The sequence below is a fragment of the Siniperca chuatsi genome, linkage group LG6 (assembly GCF_020085105.1).
Source record: "Siniperca chuatsi isolate FFG_IHB_CAS linkage group LG6, ASM2008510v1, whole genome shotgun sequence".
NCBI lineage: Eukaryota > Metazoa > Chordata > Actinopteri > Centrarchiformes > Sinipercidae > Siniperca > Siniperca chuatsi.
Window position 1 is genome coordinate 17,692,085 of NC_058047.1, and position 27,638 is coordinate 17,719,722.

At 40.2% G+C, this 27,638-nt stretch overlaps 1 protein-coding gene across 2 annotated transcripts in view; it reads left to right on the forward strand.

Annotated features, from left to right (window-relative positions):
• agbl4 (AGBL carboxypeptidase 4) overlaps positions 1–27,638 on the forward strand; it is a 288,623-nt gene that overhangs the window by 244,764 nt on the left and 16,221 nt on the right. For both annotated transcript variants that reach the window (XM_044199149.1, XM_044199150.1), the window contains 3 exons: positions 13,365–13,454; positions 15,164–15,278; positions 17,738–17,849. In XM_044199149.1, coding sequence (XP_044055084.1) covers positions 13,365–13,454; positions 15,164–15,278; positions 17,738–17,849 — 317 coding nt within the window. The remainder of the gene's footprint in view (positions 1–13,364; positions 13,455–15,163; positions 15,279–17,737; positions 17,850–27,638) is intronic.

Below are 27,638 nucleotides of genomic sequence, written 5' to 3' on the forward strand. Positions count from 1 at the left end.
TTCTTTAAAAACATCAGCCTAGAGGGTGTGAAGGAGAGGGAAAGAACAGAGGAATGTCAGGCAGCAGATATGGCTACTTCTTATATCCCACCCTCCTCCTCCTCGTCGTCTTTGCATCATCACATGAGAAAAATAGAAAGAGTGTGATTTTCAGCTGAGGAGTCTATGTGGGGCTGATTTTATGCAGAAAGCTGACTTCCAGACAGCCTATCTATATGTGTGTGTGTGTGTGTATCTGTGTTTGTGTGTGCATGTGTGTTACACAGATCGCTAATCTCTCTGAAGTCCTGTTTGTTGTCCAGGTTTGCCCCCACTACAAACATTTCCCTGATCAAAGCTGTTGAAAAGGCCTGCCACTTCAAACAAAGTATAGACACACAGATACACACATATACAGATACACACATAGCATCCATTCTAACACAGCTCTATGGCTGGTATGTTGTCATGGCAACCACATTAATCCTAAACCAACCAGCATGCAGTTGTTGCATTAGGCGAGCCAATCAGGAGTGGGAAGAGAAAGAGACAAACAGGAGTCATGAGCTCAATTACCATTTCAGTGCTCGTTTAATTTCAAGTGTAGAAGTTTATTTTCATTTTGGACACACAGTATATGCTATGAATACTATAATATAGCTACTCTAAAGTATGAATGTCAGCATTCATTCAAGCTATTTGTATAATTGAAAGATGAGGATTTCCTGGTTTCATTTAAATTCACAGGCTGTCTTCTCCCACTCTCCAGTTTCCCTACATCTGTTTCGTTTTTGCTTTTAGCAGTTATACAACAATCTAAAGAGATATTAGATATTCCAGAAGTCATTTAATTTCCAGATATAAGCAGTGATGTTATCTGAGACATTTGATGTCAGCTTGATCAGGGAGTCGTATTAACAGCAGGTGTTATGCTACGTTTAAATCCTTTCAAGTTAACTTACAGAGAGATTAGGGAGATGGATAACTCCTAGAATTTTTTACCTTTTTTAACCACAGAAACAAAACCAAAAAATAAAGAACTGTTGATTTAGCCTGTGGGTAGAATGAAATCTCTCTCTCACTCTCTTAAAAAAAAAAGATGCCATTATACATTATCAGCTTGTGCTGGAATATAAAATTCACCATTAATATCAATTAACTGAGCTAATATTCAGTTTGGGAAACAAATGTGTTTCTATTGTGCAATGATGGTGTTTTGATTATTCTGTAGTGAATATATTTTCATTTGCAATTAAAGCAATGAATGAGTTTTTCAGCCTTGTCTGTAACGGTAGGAGTAATGATCAATACATAAGTCTGTCAACACTCTTCTGTAGCATAATGTCAGCCGATCTTAGTACCCCACATCATCTATGCAGGGACATAGTCGCATGCACATCAAAAACTACAGCAGTTCGCCTCTCTGACATCTTTCTCTAACCTACTAACACCTGGATCAGTGGGCAAACGATTAGTAGCATTGAACACCACTGGAACAGACTCGTTCCAGCTTGATCATTTGTGACTAGAGCTAGACCGTAAATCAGCGGGGTATTAACCGATATTCGCTTATTGACGGTATATCTGTACTGGTGTATATTTCGGCCAATAGGTAATAGGAAACTGCAGTGCAGAAATGTCAACGATAAGTTTAAACAGTGTTGCCATTACACAGTTTGTCCACCAGAGACCAAGTTTAGTTTTTAACAGTAAAATGTCCCACTCAGTAAATATTGCAGTCAAAATTTAAGGGATCCTTCTCAAAAGTTTGATTACGTTATGTGTTTGTAAAAAGAAATTACTATCGGCTGATATATCACTATTGCTATTGGCTTCAAGAATCCAATATTGCTACTGGCTTTTGTCATGATGCCCAAATCCAATCTGTAATTGGTTCAACAAACGCAATATGCATGTCTACCTTAAGTAGTAGGAATGTCAGATAGAGAGACGCAGAATAAACTCTCACAGAAGTAGTTTAAGTTAATCAAGACTTGAAGGAATTATGGTGCCAGTTTAAGATAGTTGTGATCAATGATTTAGTCATCTAACAACTGTCAAGACCACGAGTCCAAAATGTCTCGTATGCTAAGAGTCAGAAAGTCTCCAAATCTCAAATCTTTCCCACGTCCCAAAGCAGGCTGCTTTAAAAAGCTTGACATGAGAGAGTGTGACTATCTAACTGAAAAAAAAGAAAATAAATGCCTATTACTAGAGCTTATATTCAACTGAAAGCTTTGGAAATCACTAAAGAGCTGAACATACCCACGATCTAGTTCAAAGTCTGTGTAAACGATTGATGCACCGAAATGCACTGTGCCTCCGTTGCAGGACTTCTTGCCCGGCGCTTCCTCTCAGACTTCAGAGAGAAGCTCCTGATTCTGATAGAAAGACAATTCTCTTTGAGATGGTAAAATGGAATTACAAAGACCTGCAGGCTATAGTTTGCCATGTTTGCTGTATTTGTTTAAATAACTAAACAAATAAAAATGTCATTATCACTATTTTCATTGATATATTGAATGTATTTTATTTCATCATTAAATATGGCAAATTTGCCATATCTCATTTTACTTTTTATCTTCAGTTTTTATATAAACACAGGTGTTTTAAATGGGTGTCATTTCAAAGTAAAATTATTTTCTGGCCTATATGGGTCAATAGCTTACTTAAACCATATACATGTATGTACGTAAATATGTATATGAGTACACTGCTTTCCCCGACCTCTGTTATGGTTTATCAGTGAGCTGGCAGCACCAGCTAAACTAGCTTGGTTGAGTCTTCACTACGTGTACCTGTAACAATAGACTGTTCCCTGTGACAGAACACTGTTAGCACCGCTGACTGCATGTCACAGTTTTTTTCTGATGTAAGAGCTGTCCAGCCAGCTAAGGAACAGAGTGCAGCTCTTAAAATGGGACACTCAACTGTCAGGGATAAAAATACCAGAAATTGTAATGGTGGAGACGATAAAGACTGTTGTTGGGAGCAAACAGAAGCAACAAAACCCTATTTACTTTTTCTCGATTTTTTTTTTGTGTGTGTGTATGACAAGGGGCTTTCAAAAAAATTGTTCAACATTTTGGGAAATACTCTCATTCGCTTTCTTGCCGAGACTTAGATGACAAGTTCAATACCACTTTCATGTTTGTGTGTTAAGTACGGAGCTAATCACCTTCCCAGAGCCAGAAGGTGACAAGCTTAGCATACGGAAACAGCTAGCCTGGCTCTGTCCAGAGTTCAGAAACACACCTACCAACACCTCTAAAGTTTACAAATTCACATGTTGTATCTTGTTTGTTTTATCTGTACACAAGCAGAAATCAGAAATTGCCAATATGTGGTTTTACAGGGAGTTACATGCTCTAACTATTTCTTGGCAAACAGTCCAGCGCAGTGACTTCCTTAAGTCCTATGTCATCACAGTGAACTTGCCAGGAAACCAGCAGATTTAAGTACTGGGCTGGGAAGGATAAACTGTTGTTTGTCAAGAAATAGTTACAGCATGTAAAGCAAATAAGCATTTTTCCCAAAATGTTTAACTATTCTGTTCGAAGATAAACCAAAAATGGGAAATGTTACATATTATATCTTTAAATAGTAACCCAATGGACCTCCCCAGCTGTTCACCTCATGGCTTTGCGGCCATCTCTAAGGGCATCTCTTAATACTGTTTTTTATAGAAATTAAAACAGCTAATAGGATCTTGACTATATGCAGAAAAAAATGGCTTTATCTTGGCCAATTGTGGGTGTTTTTGCATTTTCTGTTACATAAAATTGGTATAACATTAAGAATAAAAGCTGAGACTTAAAATAACTATTTTTGCTCAGTCTACAAGTTTTGCTATCCTTTCACGTCTGGAAACAGTTGCATGTGTAAACTAGGAACTAAAGCAAGGTGTGGTTGGCTCTTTATGTTTCTGGTGTTAATAAACACATGGGGCATATTATCACATTGTCTTTGTTATTTTGTTATTGTTTTTGGTGTGTCCCGGTGGCCTGTTGATTTGAGTGAATCACTAAGTGGTTGTTAATGGCACAAACATGACTGTGGTTTTAAAATAGCAGACCGCCCATTAGCCTGGTATTAACAAGGTAATGGCCCGTTACTAAACTGCTGAATGACATTGTCGCTGCCGCTGAGCCGAGCTGATGCCTGCAATGCACACATGACTACACACACACACACACACTCCATATACAGTTATTCCATGCACAAATACACAAATACATGCAAGTGGTTTGTAAACTCTATATGTGTATAGACCGGTGAGCAGAGCTGCAGACTGAAAGTGAGCTACAGTAACTTTCAGTTAGAGATGTGAGGAGAAACAAAAAGAGATGAGAGACAAGACAACAGGAAGGATCGAACAGAATAGAAAGGAAGAAAAATTGACTGAAAGACATAGCTGGGAGGTGTGACTGTAGATATTAAAGCTGGGATGCACTATGGTTGTTTACCTCAGCCTGGCTGTATTGTTGTGGCTCAGAAATTATTGATAGGTAGGAAGAGACGGAGTAATAACAAACTACACATCAGTTCTGTCTGTGCATCCAACTGACTGACAGATGAGCTTACGCCTTCTCTCTGAAAAGCAACAGTGGTCCGAATGACATTTAAGAACAAACTGTGTCCTCTTTGTCCATAATGTTCTCCAGTACAGGTGTAGGTGTTCATGTACTGTATGTCTGCTTGTGCATGTGTAGCCGTCTTTTCCTGCAGTTTGTTGCATTCTCCAAATACACTATCATGTACAGTACACCCACATGCACAAACACACTCCTTCACTGTGGTGCGGTGATAGGGCAGCACAGTAGGGGGTATATCCCTGGGAAATCATTTCTCCCTCTCCTTTTTTCCTATTTGTAACTTGTCCTTTCAAGCAAGACGGCCCTTAAAGTTCAGTGGCGCATTCTTCAAAAAAGGCTATTACTGGCTGCCTCTGATTCTGTATCATGCCGTGCACAGACCAGCCATCCCTCCTTTTTATGTTCCTCGCCTCCTGTCATCATTTTCTGAAGGCAAGAGAGGAGAAGTCAGGGTTTCAGAAAGGGCTGTGACCAATGCCTTGAAACCCTAAGCCTCTGACTTTGCGCCAGACGTCTGTATCATATTGCTAAAACTTGACAGAGCTCCCTCTTTGTCTCACTCTCAGTAAATCTCTGTCTATGCCAACTGTCTATCACACTCGTTCTCAACACTTACAGGGCTCCATAAAACAGTGTGTGACTGTAAGAGATATGGGCTGCTTCTGAAAGGCATGAAGAAAAGCTTGAAGTTGTTGTTGGCCGTGAAGACTAGACAAAGAATAAAGGTTCACATACTCACAAAAGACAGTGGTTCATGAGGCTGAATTTCTCAACCTTATCTGGCCTGTAACCAGCGTTTTAGTTGAGTACAGTGATGCTGATAGGTTTTCAATGTAGTGAATCCCCGGGAACCACAGGTGGTCATTTGAGTTGATACCAGGGAAATTGATTCGGTCCCCAATAAAATGTGTGTTTTTTGACAAATTGTAAACTTCTGTTTGATGTTATATGGTTATAATTATGGTTATTCATGAATGTTGAAAATGTATCTTAAAATTTAAAATTTTTAAATATTAGCTTTTTATTGGGTGGATAAATAAAATAAAAATAAAAAGGATAGCTAAAGGGCAATGAGAATGCTGAGATTTCAAGTTTCATCAGGAGTCATAACACCGTCAAGCACATCATGTTTAATTAGTAAAGTAGTTTAAAAACACACACACAAATGGCAACCATTTACTGCATACTGCCGTTAGAAACTGAGTACAATTAGCTGATAATTAGCCTGATCAGCCACCATCAGTAATCAATACAAACAAATTATTAGACTGTAAACCATTAATCAAACCAATACCTAACAGCAGTCAACGTCAGACAACCTTATTATACTTTAGCAGTTACCTAGTGTTTCTGTAGTGGTGACAAAACATAAAAAAATATAGGCTACATACAGTATTAGCGGTCTGAATAAAACTGAAGCATCCTGTGCGCTCTGGGGAAAATATTACGCCAAACTCCCTTTTCAGAAATATGACGTAATAACAATTCCTTACATGTCCGCTAAAACATATAACTCTAGAAACACAAGATAAAATGCATCACATGTTGACAGTCTTCTTTTTTGGCATCAATATAATCCATAAAGATAAACTGTATTTCTGTACTTACATACTCTCCGTACTTCACATTTTGGATTTTGTGCCTCAACTCGCTAAAGTATTAGATTTTTTTCCCCTATGCCATAGGTTATTCAACCTGTTGTGTTGTGCTAAGAGCACCCCCTGAAAATCTTGTTTTTGCTCACCTCCTGTGGTTTAACTTCTCACCTTGATGCAGTGTTGTAGAAATGTACTCCAGGGTGTGTCAGTACACTGTGACATCACTGTTGGGACTGTTGGGCAGTGAAACACTACTTTTCAGCCTGGTGTTAAGTTACCCTTTAAGCTTTGCTGTGTTTATGCCAGAAGTACACAACTCTGCCGCTTTAATTCAATATCATGCCTCAATTTTTTAATAGTGTAAAAAACAAATAGGGTAGTCATTATGGTCATGGTGTATCCACTCGAGTACGCATTTGTGACTCTAACAGGACCACAGCTCAACAGGGGTAGCAGTCTGCTCCTTGGTCAATGATAGCCAAAGGCCTGCATCTCACCACCACCTCTCACCATTAACATAATTAGAAAGCCCTTCAGCTCAGGCTTGAATGCTGATGTTTAGGACAGATCGTCTCCCCTTCTTGCTTCATGCTCCTCTCCCCCCCTTCAGTGTGTCTCCCTCTGTCACTCCCATCATCTGTGACCTCCACTGTCATCACGGCTGCCCTTGAGGAGCAGAAATCTCTCCATTTCACAGGGACCAGCCATAAGGGGGCTTGATTGCGGCAAATTGATCCATAATCACACAGCGCTCAGAGCTTTTTATCCTGCCGCCTCTTCATCTCCACTTTAGAGGCCCGCCGTTGGCGTATTTACATGCTGTCATCTCAAGGGTTTCCTCTGCTCCTGCCCTCTTTTTTCCTTTCTCTTTCTCTTTCTCTCTTTATTTCTCTCTCTCTCTCTACCCTTCATTCCCTTTATGACTCTCCCAATTTTCTTTTCAATCCTCCTCTCTGTCCCTCCCCTATCTGTCTGGATGTGATGCCAATCGGAGTGTCTCGACATGGCCATTGTAATCCCCTCCGTAGGCCTGCTCAGTCTCGCTCTCTTTCACACCCACACACACACACACACACACACACACACACACACACACACACACACACACACACAGATGCACCGCTGACCACTACATATCTGCTTTTGATTGCTCTCTTCAGCTACACACACATCCTAGATGGCTATGATGGCCAAGGAGACAGAGAGGATGTGAAGGAGGGAGGCGGGTACAGAGTGGCAAGGGATTGTAGAAATGAGTAGATGATGGGATGAAGGTATAGAGGGATGCTCCAGAGGTAGAGGTGATAAGTGGTGCCATCCAGTATGCCTCTAAATCCTGTCTTACCTTTGTCTCACTTGCCTCTTTCTCTCCTGTCCATCTGTCTAATTCAAAATTGCTTTATTGGCATGACTACAGTTGTAATAGTAGTAGTATAGTAGTATAGTATATATGTACATATTTCCATAGCAGGTTGTACAAGGTTTGCACTGTAAGTACAATAATTCATGTTAAAAAAAAAAAATTAAAAATGCTTTACGTATATACACTATACAACATACTATACTATACTATGCTACTGTATACAGCTACATTACCAGGGGAACACTGACCATGTCTGAAATTTTTGGGCTTTAGTATCCAAATTTCCTGGGGTGGAGTTTACAATCTACAATTGAAAAAGTAATTAACTAATAAATGGTGGATATTTTATATGCAGATTTGAGAATTGAGTTGATTAAAATTAAAATGTAATCTGTTTTTTGGGTTAGTGGGTAGGTGGGGTGACCTGTAAAATGCATGCTATGGCCCTGTACATTACGATACTATAATGATAGAAAAAATTTGTTGCGCACAAATCATTAAAAATATAATGGTAATAATTGTTGTGGTGAGAACAGTAGAAGAAAATAAATAGCTCAGTAAAGTGTCATGTGTCTTGTTGATTTCCTGCTTTGCTGTCCTCTGTCTTTTTCTCAGTCATCCTCTGTGTCTCTGTCCATCCACCTGTCTGTGTGAATACCCTCTCCTCTGTAGCTTTCTTTCTTCATCAGTTCAGAGAAAACACCATGGCCACATTTTATTACAATTAGTGATGTTTATGCAGGGACTCAATTTTTCTCTCTTACCCTCCCCCCTTCTCGCCTCACTGAGAGTTTAGCTGTGTAACGTGTGGTGTGTGACAGGGGATGCTTTATGAATGTGTGAGGAGGCCTTGGCAGTGCCCCTGCCTCCTCACAATGAGATGAGCTGAATAAATCTGAGACACGCCACAGGCTCTCCAGCACCTACACAAACACACGCATGCACGCACACAAAAATTTAAGTCAGGGATCTGGTCAATTCCTGGGGAAGAAAACAGCATCATAAAACTCTTATCACTTTAGAGCCCTCTGAACTTCAGCGCATATCCCCATTCCTCTCTGTCTCTCTGTTTCTTCTTTCTTTCTTCCTCTCTCTCTCTCTGTTTGTCCTTGAGGTGGCAGAGGGGTGGTGTCAGCGGGTGGAGCGAGGGGGGTGTGAAGAGGTGCAGAGCTTTGATGCTTGTTGGGGCTCACTCAGCTGGGCAGTACACGGTGCTGCATCTCGTCCCAAGGCTCTGTATAAATTCAATGCCAGTGACAATTTACAGCTCACGCCCATCCTCGATATGACGCACTGAGCAGGGCGCCAAGCGTGTCTTGTTGCCATCTCACCAAAGTGAGACTAATTTATTACAGTGTAAAACCCACAGAGCAGAGAGAGGGGGGAGGCAGAGATATAGAGAGGCCTTGGTTTGAGACTTGTGGTATAATGTGGTATAAAGCTGTGGCCAGTGTGAAATTGTTTTTTATTGTATCACTGTGTATGGAGCATGGTTGCAGTATATACTGGAGCATATTTTCCCCCCCCCATAGTGTCCCAAAGAGTTTAGATATTCAATGTTTAATCTGGTTTTATATAAAACCTAAGATGATATTTAGTGTCAAATAAGATAACTGTAGTCGTACAATTTGGTGTCAGTCTTACAATTGTCCCTGGACACCGATGTTATTAAAAAAGTAAGCAAAATCTGCCTCTATCTTCTTGAATCAAATTTACTTTTTAAGTGGGTAAATGTATTTAAATATATGCCATGATGCTTCAAGACAGGGCTTCCTTTGTACCTGCTGGCGAAGAATAATGAAGACGATCTCAGTTAATTACATCATGTCACAACTTATGAGATTGAGCCCAAAGTTCCTGAGACAGCTGTCTCAGAAAGAGCTGACCAGCACAATCAGGACTGACCTTCAGAATCCATTAGATTTATGTTGTTTTTCACAGGCACTTTTCTTCTCTCCACTAATTTACATATTTATCAGAGCTGATCGTAGTTTGACATCCCTTAAATTTTTTTTCTCCTCTCTGTGAGCTGCAAGAGAATGAGCAGTAATGTGCCGTACAGTGCAGCGCGTGACTTTGGCAGGTGAGAAATATGCTGAGGGAGCACTTTGATTTGGAAGTGTGGGCATAAATTTTGCCTCTGCCCCTTTCACTCACTCATTGTCACATCCCTCTTCCTTGCTCGGCCTCCACCCTCTCCACACTCTTACTATAGCCCTAATTCTTATACTTTTTTTTTTACTCATGTTGTCTGAGCTGCTGTGACAGGCCCACAGAGGACTGTGATGACGTGACGTTAAAGAGGTTCATAATTTGGAGACATGGCCTCTCAGCAGTAGGTAGTGTTGCTACATCAGCATGGCTGCAGTGAAGAACTGAAGTCACAGAAGCTGTTTGGATGCCTAAAATATGTAAACTTTACAGGTAGAATTATTGTTATTATTACTGTTATTTGAGCACTTTTCTTCTTCTAAATTGTGCTATCATTGCACACTACTACTACACACAGTTCTGGTTAAAGAGCAACACAAGCTTTTGGCCAAATTGCATGAAAGTTTATTTCAAAATCACAAAGCAGAAGATTCTTTTTTCCTGCATGTGTGGCTGCTCTGTTAGAGTCACATGGACACCAAAAGGGAGATAAACATGTGTATTGCCAACATTCTTGGCTCATTTAATTTCAATGGCTAGTGCACCATCTTATTTTAAGGTATTTAAAAAATACTATACATTCTATACAATATATATACAATCTAATGCTCACCCAGCACTATTGGAAGTCCACATAGGTTTCAGAGCACATTCTTCACCCAGTCATGATTTGTCAAGAATGTCATTTGAGCAAACAAATACACACAGAATGGACAAATTCACATTTCTTGGCCATATTGAATGTACAACAGTGCTAAAACAGTTTCTTTGTTAGTCAATGGACAGAATATTGTTCAGCAACTATTAACCAATTAAGTGTTTAAGTCATTTATCAAGCAAAAGTGTAAAACATTTGCTGGTTCCAACTTCTCCAATGTCCATATTTGCTGCTTTTTTCTGTTTTATACCAATATGAATTCAATATCTTTCGGTTTTTGAACTGTTAGTTGAACTAAGCAAGCAATTTTAAGATGTCAGCGTGGGCTATGGGAAATTGTACTGGGCATATTTTACTTTTTTCGATCATTTCATACACTAAATAATTAATCGACTAATCAAAAATATAATCAGTAATTGATATAATGGTTAGTTGCAGTCTGAATGTACACACATGCAGTATAATGCAAACCCAATCATCATAACACACTTAAAGAGGAAAATGTAGCACATCTCAAACATAGACCAATAAAGATGACGACCTGAATATATTTTTTTACTACTCATAGAAATGAAATGATAGTGATGTTGGTTTGACATGCAACTCAGCGCTCCACATGGGAGGCATTTGTTGTTGAAACACTGTTGTTCTGGATTGTTCTTCCCTCCTACTCCAATTTCTAAAGACTGTCTGCAAAGAAAGAAAAAGAGTTCCAGGAAAGAGAGTTAGATTATTTGTGTTTTCTTAGACAGCTACCTTTCAGTTTGATCCCTTGCGTTCTCTTTCTCTTTTACTTCTGTCTTTCGTTCCCTCTCTGTATCCATCTCCCTCTCATGACATCCCCCCCGCTGACTGATCTCTACTGACACCTTGAGGTCATGAGATGCTGCTGCAGTGCTGTACTCTTGAGACTCAACCATAACTTGACCCTAACCTTCATGTTATATGTCACCAACACCTAAGCCAAAAACATTTGATTTTTCTTTACATAAGCCTAGCTATGGCACTTGGTTCCTCCAGGTTCCCTCTGGGTGTTGGGTTGCCTATGGAATAGTGGGACTTAATTTTGTGCTACATCGCTTGGCTGGACACAGCCAGATACAGAGGAATGCAGAGATACAGACACATAAACACAACAACTACTTGGGGAGCATTTGTGAGAGCCCTGAGGAGACATAGTCCCACATACACACACACAGATATACACAGAACGATGTGGGATAAACAGTGGATCCATTGTAAGCTCCAGGAGCCTGCTGTAAGAGATTGTTTTGATGAAGCAGCAAGGGCACACTAGCACTGATACTAAATGTAGCATGGCCACGATGGTTGAATTCCCCGACAGTCGGACCTTGGCAGCCGCCTCTGGTTTGGCACACAACTTTCTGGGTTCTTGGTTTTACTGTAGGGAGAAAGGCTGTGTGTGTGTACGTCTGCCTATGCTTTTTTTCTTTCCTGATTGCAACTTTGTACTGTACAATGTGGTTGTGTGTGTGTGTGTCATGGCTGTGTTCTTGTATCAAGAGCCTGTGTGGTGGCCTGGGGTCGAGGCCAAAGTAGAATTTCTAAGTGATGGAATTTCACAGCCACCGAGCACCCAGCGGCCGGCCAAACCACAAGCACTCACATTTACAACAAACGGCCCGCCCGGCTCCACGGAGACTACTGAATGGCAAAGCCATTTGTCTCTGTGAAGGGCAGAGAGAGAGAGAAAAGCGAAATAAAATCAGAGGCAGAGTACTTCAATGGAACAACGCTTTTTTTTGTTTACAACTCCCAACCACTCAAACAGACACACATGTACGCACTCTCACACACACACACACACAGGAGCACACACACACCACTCTGAGGCTAAATTGGAATTAAGGAGAAGGAAAGGTGCATAGCCTGTTGCTAATTAGCATTTTCTCTGCTCAGCAGAAGCAGGTGGAAGAATCGATAAGATATTAAGTTTGTGTATAGTGATGAGCCACACAATCACTTTCATCCATTAGCAACAGCAGATTAGAGGAAAAAACACTGGCCAAGAAAATAGCAAAATTTTGACCTCTGTGGTTTTCAACTGGGCTGGGAACGTAGAATGGAGACAGTTTTTGTTAGTCAGTCTGTCTGTTGTTCAGTATTTGAGGAATGTGAGCAAGAATGAGCCTAAAAATATCTATAGTTATACAAGTGGTTAACATGACCTCTTACAATTGGAGGTTATTTTGACTTTTAGAATAGTGTATTTTCTGTCTTTTTGATCCTGGCTTCAAATACACCATAGACCATCTCTGGAATTTACCCTCAAACATTTCACAGCAGGTATCAAATAAGACATTTAAACACTTGAGCTCATTCTCATGTAATTAAAAGTTTCAGATGTAGTTATTCATATTTCCAGAGTACAGAAAATAAGGTCAAGGTCTGAATTGTTTTCAGGGTAGGATCCAAAACCTCTCACTTTGTTTCAGGAAATCCCTCCATTTCAACATTTTCACTTTTGTCGAAAGGTTCATTAACCCCTATTTATGCAAAAATCCACCAGTGAAGTGACTGAAAATGCTCAAGAAAAGTCTCCAAGGTACAACTAACCAACATCCCCCCCAAAAGCAGAGTTAAAGCAGGGGAGGAGAGAAAGTGTCTAGCCAGAGAGAAGTCTTCAGCCAGACCTGAAGACTTAAATCAAAGAAGACCTCTATCAGGTCACACCTGTTGCTGGCTGATCCTGACCTCTGTAGATGTATAATTCAACTTGCCTGTTGAATATTCTGTGCCGTGTGTTGGTTTGATGTTTGATTCATGTGTGTCTGGCTGAAAATGGACAGCCAGGTCAGTGTGTGTTTTGACCCAGTCTCTCACACCAGACTGTAAAAGGCTGCTTGTATAGTTTTTTGAATTGCTCTCTACAAGTCTACTAGAACTTTGTGCATTAACAATACCACCTCTTTCTCCCTTTGACACGCTTGTGTTTACCTTTCTTTACACCTTCCTCCCCTTTCCTCCATCTCTCTAACTCCTCTCTCTCCCCCCTTCAGACCATCTGAGTCCAGAGAGGGAGAAGAAGCTGGTCTTTCTTTCAGCTCGTGTTCACCCTGGAGAGTCTCCTGCCTCCTTTATCTGTCAAGGTAAAGTTTTAATGTTAGGTCGTTGCCCTGTCTCATCTATTTGATTCAAATGCAGCACCACTGGTCTGTATGTTCTTTGGTAGTGCACACCAACATATGTCAGAGCTCATTATATGTGTTTTTTTACACCTTAATTTACACCTACTATTTACTGTTTGCTATTGATAGATTGTCCAAATAAAGTGACAGAACTGTTTGTCTTACAGAGTCTTGTCATTCTTATGGAGTATTTCAAACAAAAAATAATCTCTAATCAATATTTTTTATTCTATTAAATAACCTCTTTCTCAAGTCATAATAGAAAGGAATAGAATCTTTTCCTCCAGATTAAAGGGGTACTCCAGCGGATTAGCATTATGCTTCCACGTAGATGGGGGATTTGCGAGTGACACATTAGAAAAAGAATGGTCAAAGCAATGCAGCAGATATATCCTGATTTTTAGTCCCTAGTGCGAGTCGAGCTCCAAAAATGCTGGATCCTATATTTCCCATGCATCTCAGTAGCATCTTTTGATTTCCCCTACCTGGTAAATGCCCCCATCTTTCAAACTTCATAACCCAGTGTTTAATACAGGCTTTCAGTTGTTTGGAGTCTCCAAGCCCAAACAGATACAACCCTGTTGACATCATCATTGAGTAATTTTCTCAATTTTCTTTCAGGAGTGCCCCTTTAAATTTAATGTAATTTTCAGTATCTTCTTTTGAAACATGCTACATACAGTATAAACTCATAAATGAATACTCAACATTTCTCCTGTTAATTAATTCTTAAGGCATATGCACTGCATCTGAACCTGAGATGTCTGAATGTTACAGGAATAGGTACAAGAACCTGTGTTTCTATATAATATCTCAGGAAATAAAATCTGAGGATATCATAGGGTTGCATTGTCTTCGCTCCCGAGCTCCGCTAACTCAAAACTAATAAAACAGCTTGAAAAACTGGTAACCTTTGGGAAATTGTCTCCTTGTGCAGTACAACAACCTGAAAGACAATTTTAGCAGGATTTAATGACTCTTTGCTCCCTTCCTACTTCTCAGACTGAGGTGAGTTGGCAGGTTTGCTCCTCCTGGGTAACACTTCCTTGTTTATAGGTAGCAGGTCTGAGGAAGGGAGGTCTGGTGCGATAAAGGGACGGAGGGCACGGCCTTACCTTTAGCGGTGGTCCCTGTCCACTACTTTGACTCAGTAAGACAGACTCAGGAAAGTCCATTAACGTTAACAAGGTGTAGTGATGGTGTTTATGAAGGAGGGACTGATACAGAGAGGTGGTAGAGGTAGAGGGGTAAACAAAAAATAATGTCTATGTTATATAGATCTATCTGTCTATCCATCTATTTACTTATTTGTCTATGTAATCTACCTATAGTATCAGTCTGTTTGTGCTTGTGTGTGTGTGTGTGTGTGTGTGTGTGTGTGTGTGTGTGTGCATCATCATGAATCAGATGAGTTGGCTTCTAGCCCGCAGTGTGCTGTCTGTTTTTCCAGCGCCGTCAGCTCCATTCCATTTGTATCGATTTAGGCTTGATGTCTCCTATTCCTCCCCCGATTCTGACGAGGCCTCTCGCTGTCCTTCCTTCTCCTTTTGTTTCTCAAAACTCAATTAACTGCCAGCCCGTCTTTGGTTTTCTTTTCAAGTCTATTTCCCTGTGTGTGTGTGTGTGTGTGTGTGTGTGTGTGTGTGTGTGTGTGTGTGTGTGTGTATTAGGTGTGATTGACTTCCTGGTGAGCCAGCATCCAGTGGCTCAGATCCTAAGAGACCATGTGATCTTCAAGATAGTCCCCATGCTAAATCCTGATGGAGTCTACCTGGGCAACTACAGGTACTCAAACACACATCTTTTCATTCTTAATTTGAATGCATTGCTACATTACATGGTTTTATATCCTGCTACGTGGGATCATATCCTCTCAACTCCACCTTTAGGGAGCTTAATGAATTCATATAGCTCACAGCAGTGCATTTGTAAGAAGATAGTATTTGGCTGTAGGGCTGTTCTCTCTGTCCACCCTCTCCTCCTCTCTGTCTTTAACACTATTGCTGCAGCTCTGTGGGCATCCTCCTCTACTCTATTCTCTTTCCCATCTTCATAATTGCCTTTTACTTAATAGGCTCATCCCCAGGAATACTAATGCACACTGAGATAAGCATCAGCGGCGTGCGCCTAGTGTGTTTGTGAGTGCCATCTAGTGGTGGTGCCTTGTAACTGCCTCCAAAAATATTTGCAGGGAATCTCAGTTGCTCCCCAACAGTGACAATCTCTATAATATTGTTGACTGTGATTGGTGACTGCTTAAAGGCTATTTTCATTAGCTTGCTTTCACACTGAGTGCTGATGAGCAGCATATTGACAGAGGTGCGTAGTGATAGTCCTCACCTCACCAACCACACATGCTCATTTATACACATGCATGCACTCTCTCCCCCTCTCCCAATCTTTCTCACACACAAACACACACACACACACACACACACACAGACAGGTACACAGATACCACACAGCCATCCCGGCAGAATACAACGCAGAGCAGACTGAAATGGATACATGCAGAGCAAAGAATCAATGTCAGTTAACCTGGGATGAGTATTTTGTTCATGGCTGGCTGCTCTGCTCAGTTGCTCTATAGTATCAGTAACTCCTGTATCATTACCAAGGGCTTCAGTAAATGTCACAGACACACATGACAACAAATAGGGCAGCTCAGGGTGCATCTTTACATGCAAACATCCCATTATGGCAATTGCAGGTTGCTAGTAACACTTAAGAGTAGCAATCCACCCCCATACAGTTCTTTCTATCTATCTATCTATCTATCTATCTATCTATCTATCTATCTATCTATCTATCTATCTATCTATCTATCTATCTATCTATCTATCTATCTATCTATCTATCTATCTATCTATCTATCTATCTATCTATCTATCTATCTATCTATCTATCTATCTATCTATCTATCACGGAGCCCCCAGAAGGTCATGGTGGGAATTCTTTTTCTGAAATACTATTGCAATTCCCTCTGATCCACAGAGAAAGACTGAGCTGTATTATGACATTGTATTATATAGTAGACCACCGCTGGTTGCGACCACAGCACGAGTGGGCACACCCTCAGCTGTGGCTGGCTCAGGCGCAACTTCATAGTGTAGTCGCAGTACAGCTAACGTAGCCATATCCATAGCATCATAGATTCTACCACAGATGCAGCTGTATTCCGAGCTATAACCATATCAGTATGGTATATACTGTTTGAGCTTTGCCTTTCAAAAGTACTAATTTGCAATAAATGCATAATGTGAAGTCTTACATCATCTCTCCTTTCTGTAGTATCTGCAGAATAGTTCCCTGAACCGGCAGTGTTTTATAACTTGACTGGACCAACACACTAAATGTTGCAAATGCAAAAAATATAGCAAGGGAACGCAAGCGTTATTGTCAGGTAACACAAAGATATTTCAGGAAACCTGAGGGGGCTCTGTAACCTATCTATCTACAGTAACTATCCATTGTATATATTTACTTAAAGGTACTCTGTGGAGTTTTTGTTGTGAACAAACAAGTTATGTTAAAATTCACTGTTTCTTAAAGGTGCTATTGATAACACTGATAACATCCAGCCACTAGATGAAGCACTCCTCCTCCCTCTTCCATGAGATTCCAGTCGTTGCCAGTTCGTTGCACAACCTGCATATTTCATGGTCGAGTGGAGTGAGACTCAGACTCAGTCATATCAAGTGATGAGTCTTTCATGATAGAGTAATGAATTAATTTAGCAACAAATAGCTATATATTAGCTGTAGATTTAGGTTACTTTGTGCGGTGGTGTTTAATGTAACGTTATCTATGGTAATCTTAGGATATGGCTAGCTAGCTTTAGGTAACCCTTTTGTCATGTACAGTACTTTCTGCTAACAATATAATGTGTCACAGAGTGTCTATATAGGGAGTAGTGAATGAGTAACTGAGGGAGTGATTTCGGACACAAGGATTTTTACATTCATGTTCGCTTGCCATCAGTGTTCTTCATCCTTGCCTTTGTTGGTGGCTTATTACTGCTACCAACTGTTGATCAGTGGAATAGTGTGAAACTACTGGCAGGACTTGTATGTGTGAATAAGATACAAACAAAACGGAAACCCATTCTTAGAAACATTGGTCCATAGCGCTACTAAGGGCCAAATTTCCACAGGGTACCTTTAATCATTTGTAATATTCTTTGTACACCGCGTTATAATTTACCATTTACCACCAAAACTCTGTGTGTGTGTGTGTGTACACAGGTGTTCTCTGATGGGCTTCGACCTGAATCGCCACTGGCAGGATCCCTCTCCATGGGCCCACCCCACACTGCACGCTGTCAAACAACTCATAGTGCAAATGAACCAAGACCCAGTGAGCAAGCACACACACACACACACATATGCACACATGTCCTCCATACTGTGCTCAACATTCCTTCACCTCAGTAATGTCTACTGGTCCCAAGTACAGTTTTCTGCCTTCCTGCTTGTGTCCGCATGTTCTTTCAATCTGTGTTTAGGGTGTGTGCACTGCATGGATAGGCTAGTCAGCACCTCTAAAATGTCAGCTTGGCTCTCCAGGGCATTCAAAACATATTACTAAAGCAAGTCTATATGCTTTCAGTCTTTAACTCAACTGTAACTTTTTCCATCTCCAGTTTTAGTCTTTCAGTCAGAGGAATGCTTCACAGGCAGGCTAGGGATTTTTCTCTTTGTTCCTGATGTTAATTATAAGCAGAGCGGCAGGTTGGTGGGATTACTGAAGGTCAGTGTGTGTCCTGGGAATACTCTGCCCTTTTGTACACTTCTCTAATCCTGATAAGAGAGGGAGCGGACTGGGGCGGGATGCAGGGCAGGCCAGAGATGGGGTGAGGCGCGGGGCTGGCATCGGGCAGATTAACCTTTTCCCCCGGCGCTGACACATTAATCGATAGACTCTGTCATGGCAGGGTGATCCACTCATGCCTGTCATTCACACACACACCCACACATACTCATGATGAGCAAACAGACACATACTAACACTTATACTAACACATCATACAACTAGAATACTGCAATGCACAGACAAGCAGGTGTGTCCTCTGCCAGCATGGGTATTTTTCTCTCTGATGCATACATTTCCAAATAAATTGTAATTATCACACCATTATATAGAGCAGTGGTTCCCAACCTTTGGGTTGAGCCGATCTCAAGGGGTCGGGGGATGAATCTAAGGGGTCACGAGATGATTGCTGGTGCAGGAAATTAAAAAAAAACAAAATTCTGCCACCACAGTGACTTTGAGTTCTCTGGCTGGGTAAATTCAGTCCCCAGTCAATACAGTGTTGGGCCATATGTCCACTCCTGCTGGTCAGATGCCTCCCATTCCCTCTCCTTCTCTGTTGATAACCATCCCACCAGCACTTGTCCTCCTGTAACCCCCCTTCTCCCTGATGATTGCCTTCAGTCTTACAGAGTTAATTTGGAGGCTTGGGCAACCTCTCTGCTTCTGTCTCTCTCTCGCCACAGCCAGTTAATCCCATCAGACACACTACTCAAGTCTGGGACTCCCAGATGCCAGTTTCAATGCCAACTCTGCAGCCAGGAGGCCCTGTGCTGCTGCCCTCCATTCATGCTCATCTCACACAGCGGGCATAGAGTCTAATGAGGCTACCAGGGTTGGAGGGCTCTGCTGGAGGACTCCATTAACAGGAGATCAGCAGCAGCTATAGCAGAACAGTTGGGCTAAGGTAGCATATGGGGCCCATTCACTAGCTGCTAACTCAGTGTGGTCATTTGTTTAAAAACTAGGAGAGGAAGTTGGAATGGCAGGTCTTTATCAATTTCCAGGTAATTTTTAATACTGTACCCTACAATTGTGCCTAAAAACTAGAGTTTGCAAGTAAGGGGTGGGTAGTTCAGAGGACCTGGGAGTTTGGACTGTTAATAACAAAACCACACAACGTTGATAATGCCTGACGTCTCAGCAACCATTGAGCTAATAGTTGGGACACTGGGACTGATCAGCAACAGGTGTAAGCCTCACCTCATAAATTACAGTAATTTTGTGCCAAGAGCCTGTAAAATATTACTGATTACACCTTTAAGTTAGCACAACCTTTGCTTGCTGTAAAGTCTGAATCAAACACAGATACATTAATCTCATAATTATTTGTGGGAGAAAGACATTAGCCTATACTATATGATGTTCATGTGTCTGAAATCGTATTTAGGAGTTCCCTGAGATTCAGTGAGTCACTCACACAGGTGGGTGGCAGGTGGCCACAAGCTAGCTAATATAGCTTTAATAGCAGCCCTGTTTTGTCATTTTAATATCGTTGTTGCTTGCTGTTAACTTTGTAAAAGTGTGTTAGGAATGCAGGTCTTGATGCTGTAACAGGACAAATACTGTATATGTTAATGGTGTCTGTAGGCTACAATGAATTGTAATGGACTGTTCTTGATATGCACAGTTACATTTGTAAAGGCAAAGTTCCATCATCTCAATGTTTCTCCATTCACAACATATTACAATAATCCTTCTCTTGCACTGATCAACCCAAGAACAACAAACCTCAACTTTCAAAAAATACCACAGAGGTTGTCATTGTCTCTTGGAGTTCCAGCTTTAACTTTTAAGTTAAGTTTGGTGTTGGGCATGAAACTGTCATTATGTTTCAATGCTTACAGTTTGAATTTATATGATACCTGTTGAATAAGGATTTATAACACAAAAATGTATTTTCCATAGCCAGAAACTAGAGAACTATAAGCTGATATAAGTAAACTCCAACCATGACTCTTACTTTAGATTATAAAATGTACTATAATCATACTTCCCATGTAGATGATCATAATGTTTGACAGAAAATCCTGGTTTTAGCAGAAACAAGTAAGTAAAGTTGTGCTTTTAAAAAATTTGCATCTCTAGGTACCATCCCACATGAGAACTGGGTGATTGCCCAGTAAAACAACTCTAATAACAGTCATTCTGTGTGTTGTCCGTTGTATTTATTGAGTCGTTCATTATGTGCTTCTCTCAAGACTAAAAACTCTGTGTATGCTGGTGGCAATAAGTCATCTTATGTGGGCTGTTTAGTCTTTGTAAATTTCAGTAATCTTTATTAAAGCTAATGCATATTGTGAGCGATAATTGAATTCAAGGTGCAGTGTAAATTTGCTCTTGTCCTTTATTTACATAAATCTGACCCTGTCTTTTTGTCAATCACCATGACTTCTTTCCTACTTTAGATACCCACAGTTCTATGCATAAGGCGTCATAATTCAAAGTCACATTGCCTTCCGTTGCACAAAGGAGCCCATTCAGTTTGAAACCCCATCAACCATTCTTGTGACAGACACCCTCGTCACTCCAAAGCGATACTCCATCATTGTGAATTCAGCAGCACTCTTTTTCTGCTGGGAAAATAGCTTCCTTGTTCTGTTCAGGCAATAACTTCCCAGACAAATGTCATTTAATCAAAGCTTGTAGCGGGCACAATCTACACTACGTTGGTATTGATGGCTGGAAACTTTTATTTGACAAATATTTGGATTTAAATTCAACACTGCCCAGAACATTTGCACTCACTAGTGTTTATGCAAACTCTGCCCTGAACAACAAATGTTTTTTTAAAATCAGTGACTTAAAGTCCAATCAGCCAGCTCAGTTGGAACAGTTATATTAATATATGAATACAGAGTATGTACAGTTACAATTTGGCATCAAGGCTGTAAATTCATCACTCCTCACAACATACAGCCTGCATGAAGATAAATATTCCCTCATCAGAGGAAATGAAATCAAAGCCTACAGGTGGATCATGGGGTGGAGGAGTAACACACTGAATGTGTATTACTCCACAGCTGAAAATAGTCCCCAAAAAATGCACTGCATGAGTAAAAAGTGCATTCATCAGTACAAACAAATGCATAATTGACTCCTGTTGGAGTAATGTTTGCTAAAAAGTGCAGTTTTAGGAGATTATTTAGCCTTTTTTTAAAAAAAATGATATTTCTGACCAGATTTAAAGATTTAAGAAGGAATCAGTGGATTTGGTGGTGAGTTCCACCAATAGGAACATGGGAAGTATTGAGAGACAGACTAATGCATTGTTGTTTTTTGTGTTTTCATGGGATTTGTTAACAATAAGAAAGATATGGAATATTGCCAGGTATACTTGAGTTCTCACAAGGTGATTGACCAGCAAACAACGCTTGCTGTGTTGATCATAATGACAGAGTATGTCACATAATTCAACAGAATGGCTCTTTCGTGTATTTTTAACAGTTTTTGGACAACAGTGGAGTTGCACAGAGGCACCAGCTATATCAGGCTGTAGCTACATACACAATACTTGCTAATAGGATGAATTCATATTTGCTTTAAATCTCGTCAGGGGAAGTGTATAATAACAAAAACCCAGGTGTTTTAGGAGTTAGTGGGCCAATTAGTGGAGTGATTGTTTGGCTTCATCAGGTGACACGAAAGAGGACTCCACTGGGATCCCCATGTCGTACTGGGTCTACTGGTTGTGTAATAGGACAATGATTTGCTACCATGTAAACCATAAGACCAGATGTTAAACTGATAGTAATTCAAAGTTCTGTCAGTGAGTTTGTTTGTTTTTCTGCCCGCAGTGGTCCAAAATTGCTTAATGTGGCTTTAAAGGGATCTTGCACACATTATTCACATAATAAATACAATGTGAAATGTAAAATAGAGGCGTGATCAAGTACAGCCATTGTGTGAATGACGACTAAGTAATTTGCTTATAAGTTGGCTGTAAACTTCCTCTCCGTCCATCTGAAGGCACACTTGCTCAAGCTGTTTCATAAAATTCCATCATTTACCATCTGCAGCTGAACATTGGTCAGCAGGGAAAATGGCTGAAAGAGGCAGTGATGCAAGGAGCTATAATCTGTTCCCAAGCTACCCTGTTGTTTGTTTTGAAAAGAGAAATGGAGAGGGAGAAAAAAAGAAAAAGAGACCAAAGAAACAAATGGACCCATCTCCTTCCTAAAGCGTTGCTTTTCCAGCTCATTTATCAAAAGCAGAGGAAGAATTCTTTTTGATTGGCTGATTACCAGAAGCATTCATCACTGGCCGACATATCCCCACCAATTTGACACTGCCATTTTGGATAATTTGTTAAAGATGACAAAGAGGTCATTGTTGCCTTGGCTCCTTTGTGACCTTTTTAATATTAGAAAATAAATTTTCAATCTGAAACAAACGTATTAGGTCCTGTCACAGCACCTAGATGAATTTTGCACCTTGAAATCCTCTCTAATGCCCTCTTTCTGTGACTCCTACAGCCCCTACACTGCAGTCTCACTTTCACTGTCTCTCTGTCTTTGTTCAACAGTCAGATTTGCCTTATGTGTGGAGCTGGGGATCTCTCTGTGTGTTGTATTAATGTCTTTTTCTCTTTCTCCCTGTCTTCTCACTCCTCTCTCTATGTGCGTTGTCCTCTGGTGTCAGCCAACCATTTCTGATCCATTTCTGAGATTTACGGCCAATTTTACCCCATCATCCCTGCGTCGTTTCAATTCCTCCATCATCCCTCTCTTTATTCTCCCTCAGTTTGAAGCTGAATTGTCTGCTTTTCAGAGGAAGATACAGATGAAGCTCTCACACTCCTTATCACAATTTCTTACATAATAAAATATTTTTTTCAATTCCTCCCCTCTTGCTCCTCTTTACTGTCTCATCTTATCGCCTCTTCTTGTCTGTACCTATCACCCTCCTTCTCTTCTCCTTCACCTGTTCTCCTGGAAGGCTGTCCCAACAGATGTGGCAGCTTATGTGGCACTAACAGGCCCGAAGCAGAGGGCTGTCTGCGCCCGTTCAGGCTGATTACAAGTCACCTCTGTGTTCATAAACAGACAAATACCGCCATCAATTTGAGAGCACAATACAGACTGAGAGGGGGAGGAAGGGGGAGAAAAAGAGAGCGACAGAAACAGACGGAGGGAGAGTTTTGTGTCATTTACTCTCGTCTGTGAAGCAGGTCATGCCATCTGCCATGTTCTGTCACTGCTACATCATTAGAGGTTCACTGACCATGTGCCCCTGTGACCTGAATTGGCTTCTCTAACTAATGAAATGTTGAGTATAGTTTTACAGTGTATAAGTGATATGATGGTTTTTCTTTCCATCCTTTTTGTGTGGGAAAGCTTGACTCAGTATGAATGTTTGATGCTCACACAGTTCCACAAATTCACACCTACGTGGCTCCACTGACTAGTACCTTGGATGTTACCTTTGAATTGACCGTTTGCTAAATTCTTCTCCTAAACATCAATTGTCCAATCGTAGTTTAGCACTCATAACTAAGCATGGCAGACCTTCAAGCTTTAGGCTTTAGTAAGATCAATACTCCGTATAGTAAGATTTGGGACAGTGGTTTCTTTTTTCAACCCTCTCGAAAACCAAAAATACAAGAGCAAAAGTGAAATTGGTTAAACAGTGTGTGTGTGTGTGTGTGTGTGTGTGTGCCTGCTCTTACGTAAGCTGCAAATGTTAGCATGTCTGGCTAACTAGCGTACTGCCTACAGTAATGTTAGTAACCTAACCCAGTGTTACTTCCAAGGCCAGTGGCATTTCATACTACATTGTTTTGTGGGGTTACAGGTTTTGTAAAAAAATAAATAAATAAATAATGGTGTTATTATTTCCTCACTGTGTGAGAGTCGGTCCTGGATGCTACTATATCAGAGTACAGGCATTAGTGGCTCTGTCCTGCTCTGTTGGATTTGGGGAAGTTTACACTCCAGCAACCCCAGCAAAACTCTTTGTCCGAGATAGTGTTACGTTTGCCAAAAACATGGGTTATTCCTCATCCTTAAAGCCTTTTCACTTGTAACATTAAGTGAAACATGCATACATTTAATAAAGTATTAATCTAACCTTTGTCTTGCCTTTCCAAGTATGTAAGCTAAGGAGCTAAACAGCATTATAGTAGAAAGAATAGTCTGATTTTACTAACTAACTCTCCAATACAAGAACATTCTGTTTCTTTATTTCCATGTCTTCTACATGGATCATGAACTGATGAGGATGCTAACTTTTTGCCTGGGACTTGCAACTTTAGTCTCAGTGTTTTAGCATGATATCATGTATGTAGTCATTAAGTGCATATTTTTCCTTTACAGGGTTCTCCTTCATATGAATCAGCTGTAGGCATTCAAAAATCAGCCGGAGACAGCATTTCAACCAACTCGTGAAGCTAACGTTAGCTAAAGTAACTAGCTAGCTGCAACTGATAAAATCTGCTAGTGACTCTTGTCCGACAAAATCAACAGTGACAGGCTAGAAATAAGAAATCTGGTTTTGTCTGAAATCAGAAAATTACTAGGAATTTCGAGTGATACATCTGCCAATGTTATCATTGTAAACTGAATATGCTTGACATGCGTAGCAACAGTAACTAAGGGGGTGGGGCTTAATGAACAGTCAATTGACATCCCTCCAGTCACATGTATGCAAGCCTATAGGGGACTATATAAAAATGATAATGTAAACTTGAAAATGAAAATGTAATTTCACAATAGCATTATAATTTTCCACATATGTATGTGTTATTACAGTAAAAATGAAAATGAAAATGCAATAATCCAATTTTCATTTTCACAAACCTACTTGTATTGGCATTCTATCAGCATATTAAATTGTGGAATTGGAAATGGAAAAGCTGTTTGACATTTAATTTTCAAAGTTGTAAACCGCTGTACAGTGGACAATATTAAAATGTTAATTCAAATTTGAAAATTAAAATGCAATATAAACAATTCCATTTATGCAAGCAATATTTAAGACAAAATGAAAATGCAATTTTCTAACAATCTGAAAATGAAAATGGCATTGACATTGACATTTCATTTTCAAAGACTTAATCTGCTGTACAGAGGACAATATTCAAATGCAATACACAAAACAGCGCCCCCAGTCTATTGCATTTACATTTACAAGTCACCACGCTCTTCTGGTGTCAACATGAAAATGAAATCTGTCAGTCCTCTCATCAAGTCGGGTCTTCAGTTAGTACGTCACTTCCTCGTTCAGTGACTTGGTTCATTAACATTTACATGTTCTACCTACTGACCTGGGTACATATGGGAGGAGTTTGCCCTCAGGCCTTTCTGCCAGAAAGGCATTAAAGGCAATATTTTAATGTTGGATAATATGCATTACATGGCGAGGAAGTTCAACTTTCTTCTCTTGAACAAACAGCAGTTTCCCTTCTCCTCAAAACATATGCTGCTGATGCCAAGAGCTTTATTCAGAAGCTTGTAATCCTGCTTCAATCAGCTCCTTTTCCTTTCTGTGTAAAGATAAGCCCGGCATTTACGGCCCTCACAGCACCCCCCGCACCCGCTCTAATTAATATGCAGGAGATAAGTACTTGTCTGACAAAATTCATTCGTTTGACCTTCTAGGTTTTACACTAAACTGTTTGTGGCCGCTGCAAGTTCACCACAAGTTGAGAGTTCCCTGGAGTTTCTGCAGAGAGATGGGGCTTTTGTTTCTCTCTTAGAGGTTTAATTTGGACAGCTTGCTCTCCCTCTCCCTCTTTTTCTTCCATCACCCTCTCAAATTGTCTTCTGACTTCTTAATTGCCCCTAATTGCTTAATTACAATTTCAAATGAACAATTCTGGAGGTCAGAGCGGGTTGTTAATTGAAGCATCAATCACAGTAGTGGGGCCTTCAGAACCCTCTCAGTTTGATTGACAGGGCATTAACTAAGTATTGTAGTAAGCCTGGACATGACATTGTGTGGGCTCCATGGCTGTTACTGCTGCTCCTCTCTCTACTGTCCTTCAAATGATGCTGTGAAGGAGAAACCTTCAGGGTTAGAATCAGGACAGGGACAGACTCAATTGAACTGAATTTGTTTTGTGTCTTCACCCACAACAAACAAGATGTGACTTTAGGTCCTTCACCTTCTTTCTATGCATGTTCTCTTTGTATTTTTGTGGGTTTCTTCCATATGATCTACTTTCCTGTCACTTCATGAAGATAAATATCTACGTCAGGTGGCTTGGACACTCCACTTGAATAAATGTGACTGAATCTGTGTTTGCCCCTCAGTGGACTGGCAAACTGTTTTTCACACATGATACACTGTATGGCCAAACATAATACACTGTATTACATTTTTGGCCACATACTGTGGATACTTGCTGTTTTCATGGTTTAGGCTAGGCACCTTGGTTCCAACCATGTAAACGCTTGCTATATGTATGCTATATGTATGCTACATATAGTATACATACATATAGCAAGCTATATGTTATATGTAGTGATATTTCAGACCAGTGTTTAGTGTGCTTCCAACTTTGTGACCACAGTTTAGGGATGATCCTTTCCTGTTTCAACATGGTAATGCCCCCTTGCACAAAGCAAGGTCCATAAAGAAATGGTTTTCCGAATAGGGCTGCTCATTTTCATCATCGACTAATTCTCTGATTATGATTATTATTATTACCTAGATTACTCAATTAATCTTTTAGTATATATAAAAAAAAGTGAAAAATGTATCAGAATTTCCCACAGCCCCAATGTGACGTCTTAAAATGTCTTCTTTTTTTCTGGCCAACAGGCAAAAACCCAAAGAGATTTTTAATATCATAGACTAAAAGAAAATATTAACATTTGTGAAACTGGAACTCGTGAATTCTTTACTTTTTTGCTTAAAAAAATGACTTACATTTTTTATTGATTATCAAAATGGTTGCACATTAGGTTTTTTGGCAATGGCCAGATCGAATAATTGATTAGTTGTTTCAGGTTTATGTTAGGTTTTAGTCTTTATTTTAATTAACCCAGAGCAGTCAAGTTCCAATTTCTTGTGTAAAGCATTCCCAGATAGTGTGGAGACTATTATAGCAGCATTTTAATGCCAATGGTTTGGAAATGTTCAGCAGTCACATGAGTGTAATTTTAGTCCACATACTTCTGGCCATGTAGTGTAGCCAGCTCTTTGTGATCTTGAGTAATTAGTTAAAAACTGAGTTAATAAAGTAACATTTCCACAGAATTTGCAGATCAGTTATTCATTGGGATTCTATGTAGGCATGTAACTGCCAGTTAACCTCTATGCTATACTCAGTCTGCCACTTTTGATCACCCCCCTCCAATCCATCCACCTCCATCTCCTCCTCCTTTTACTCTT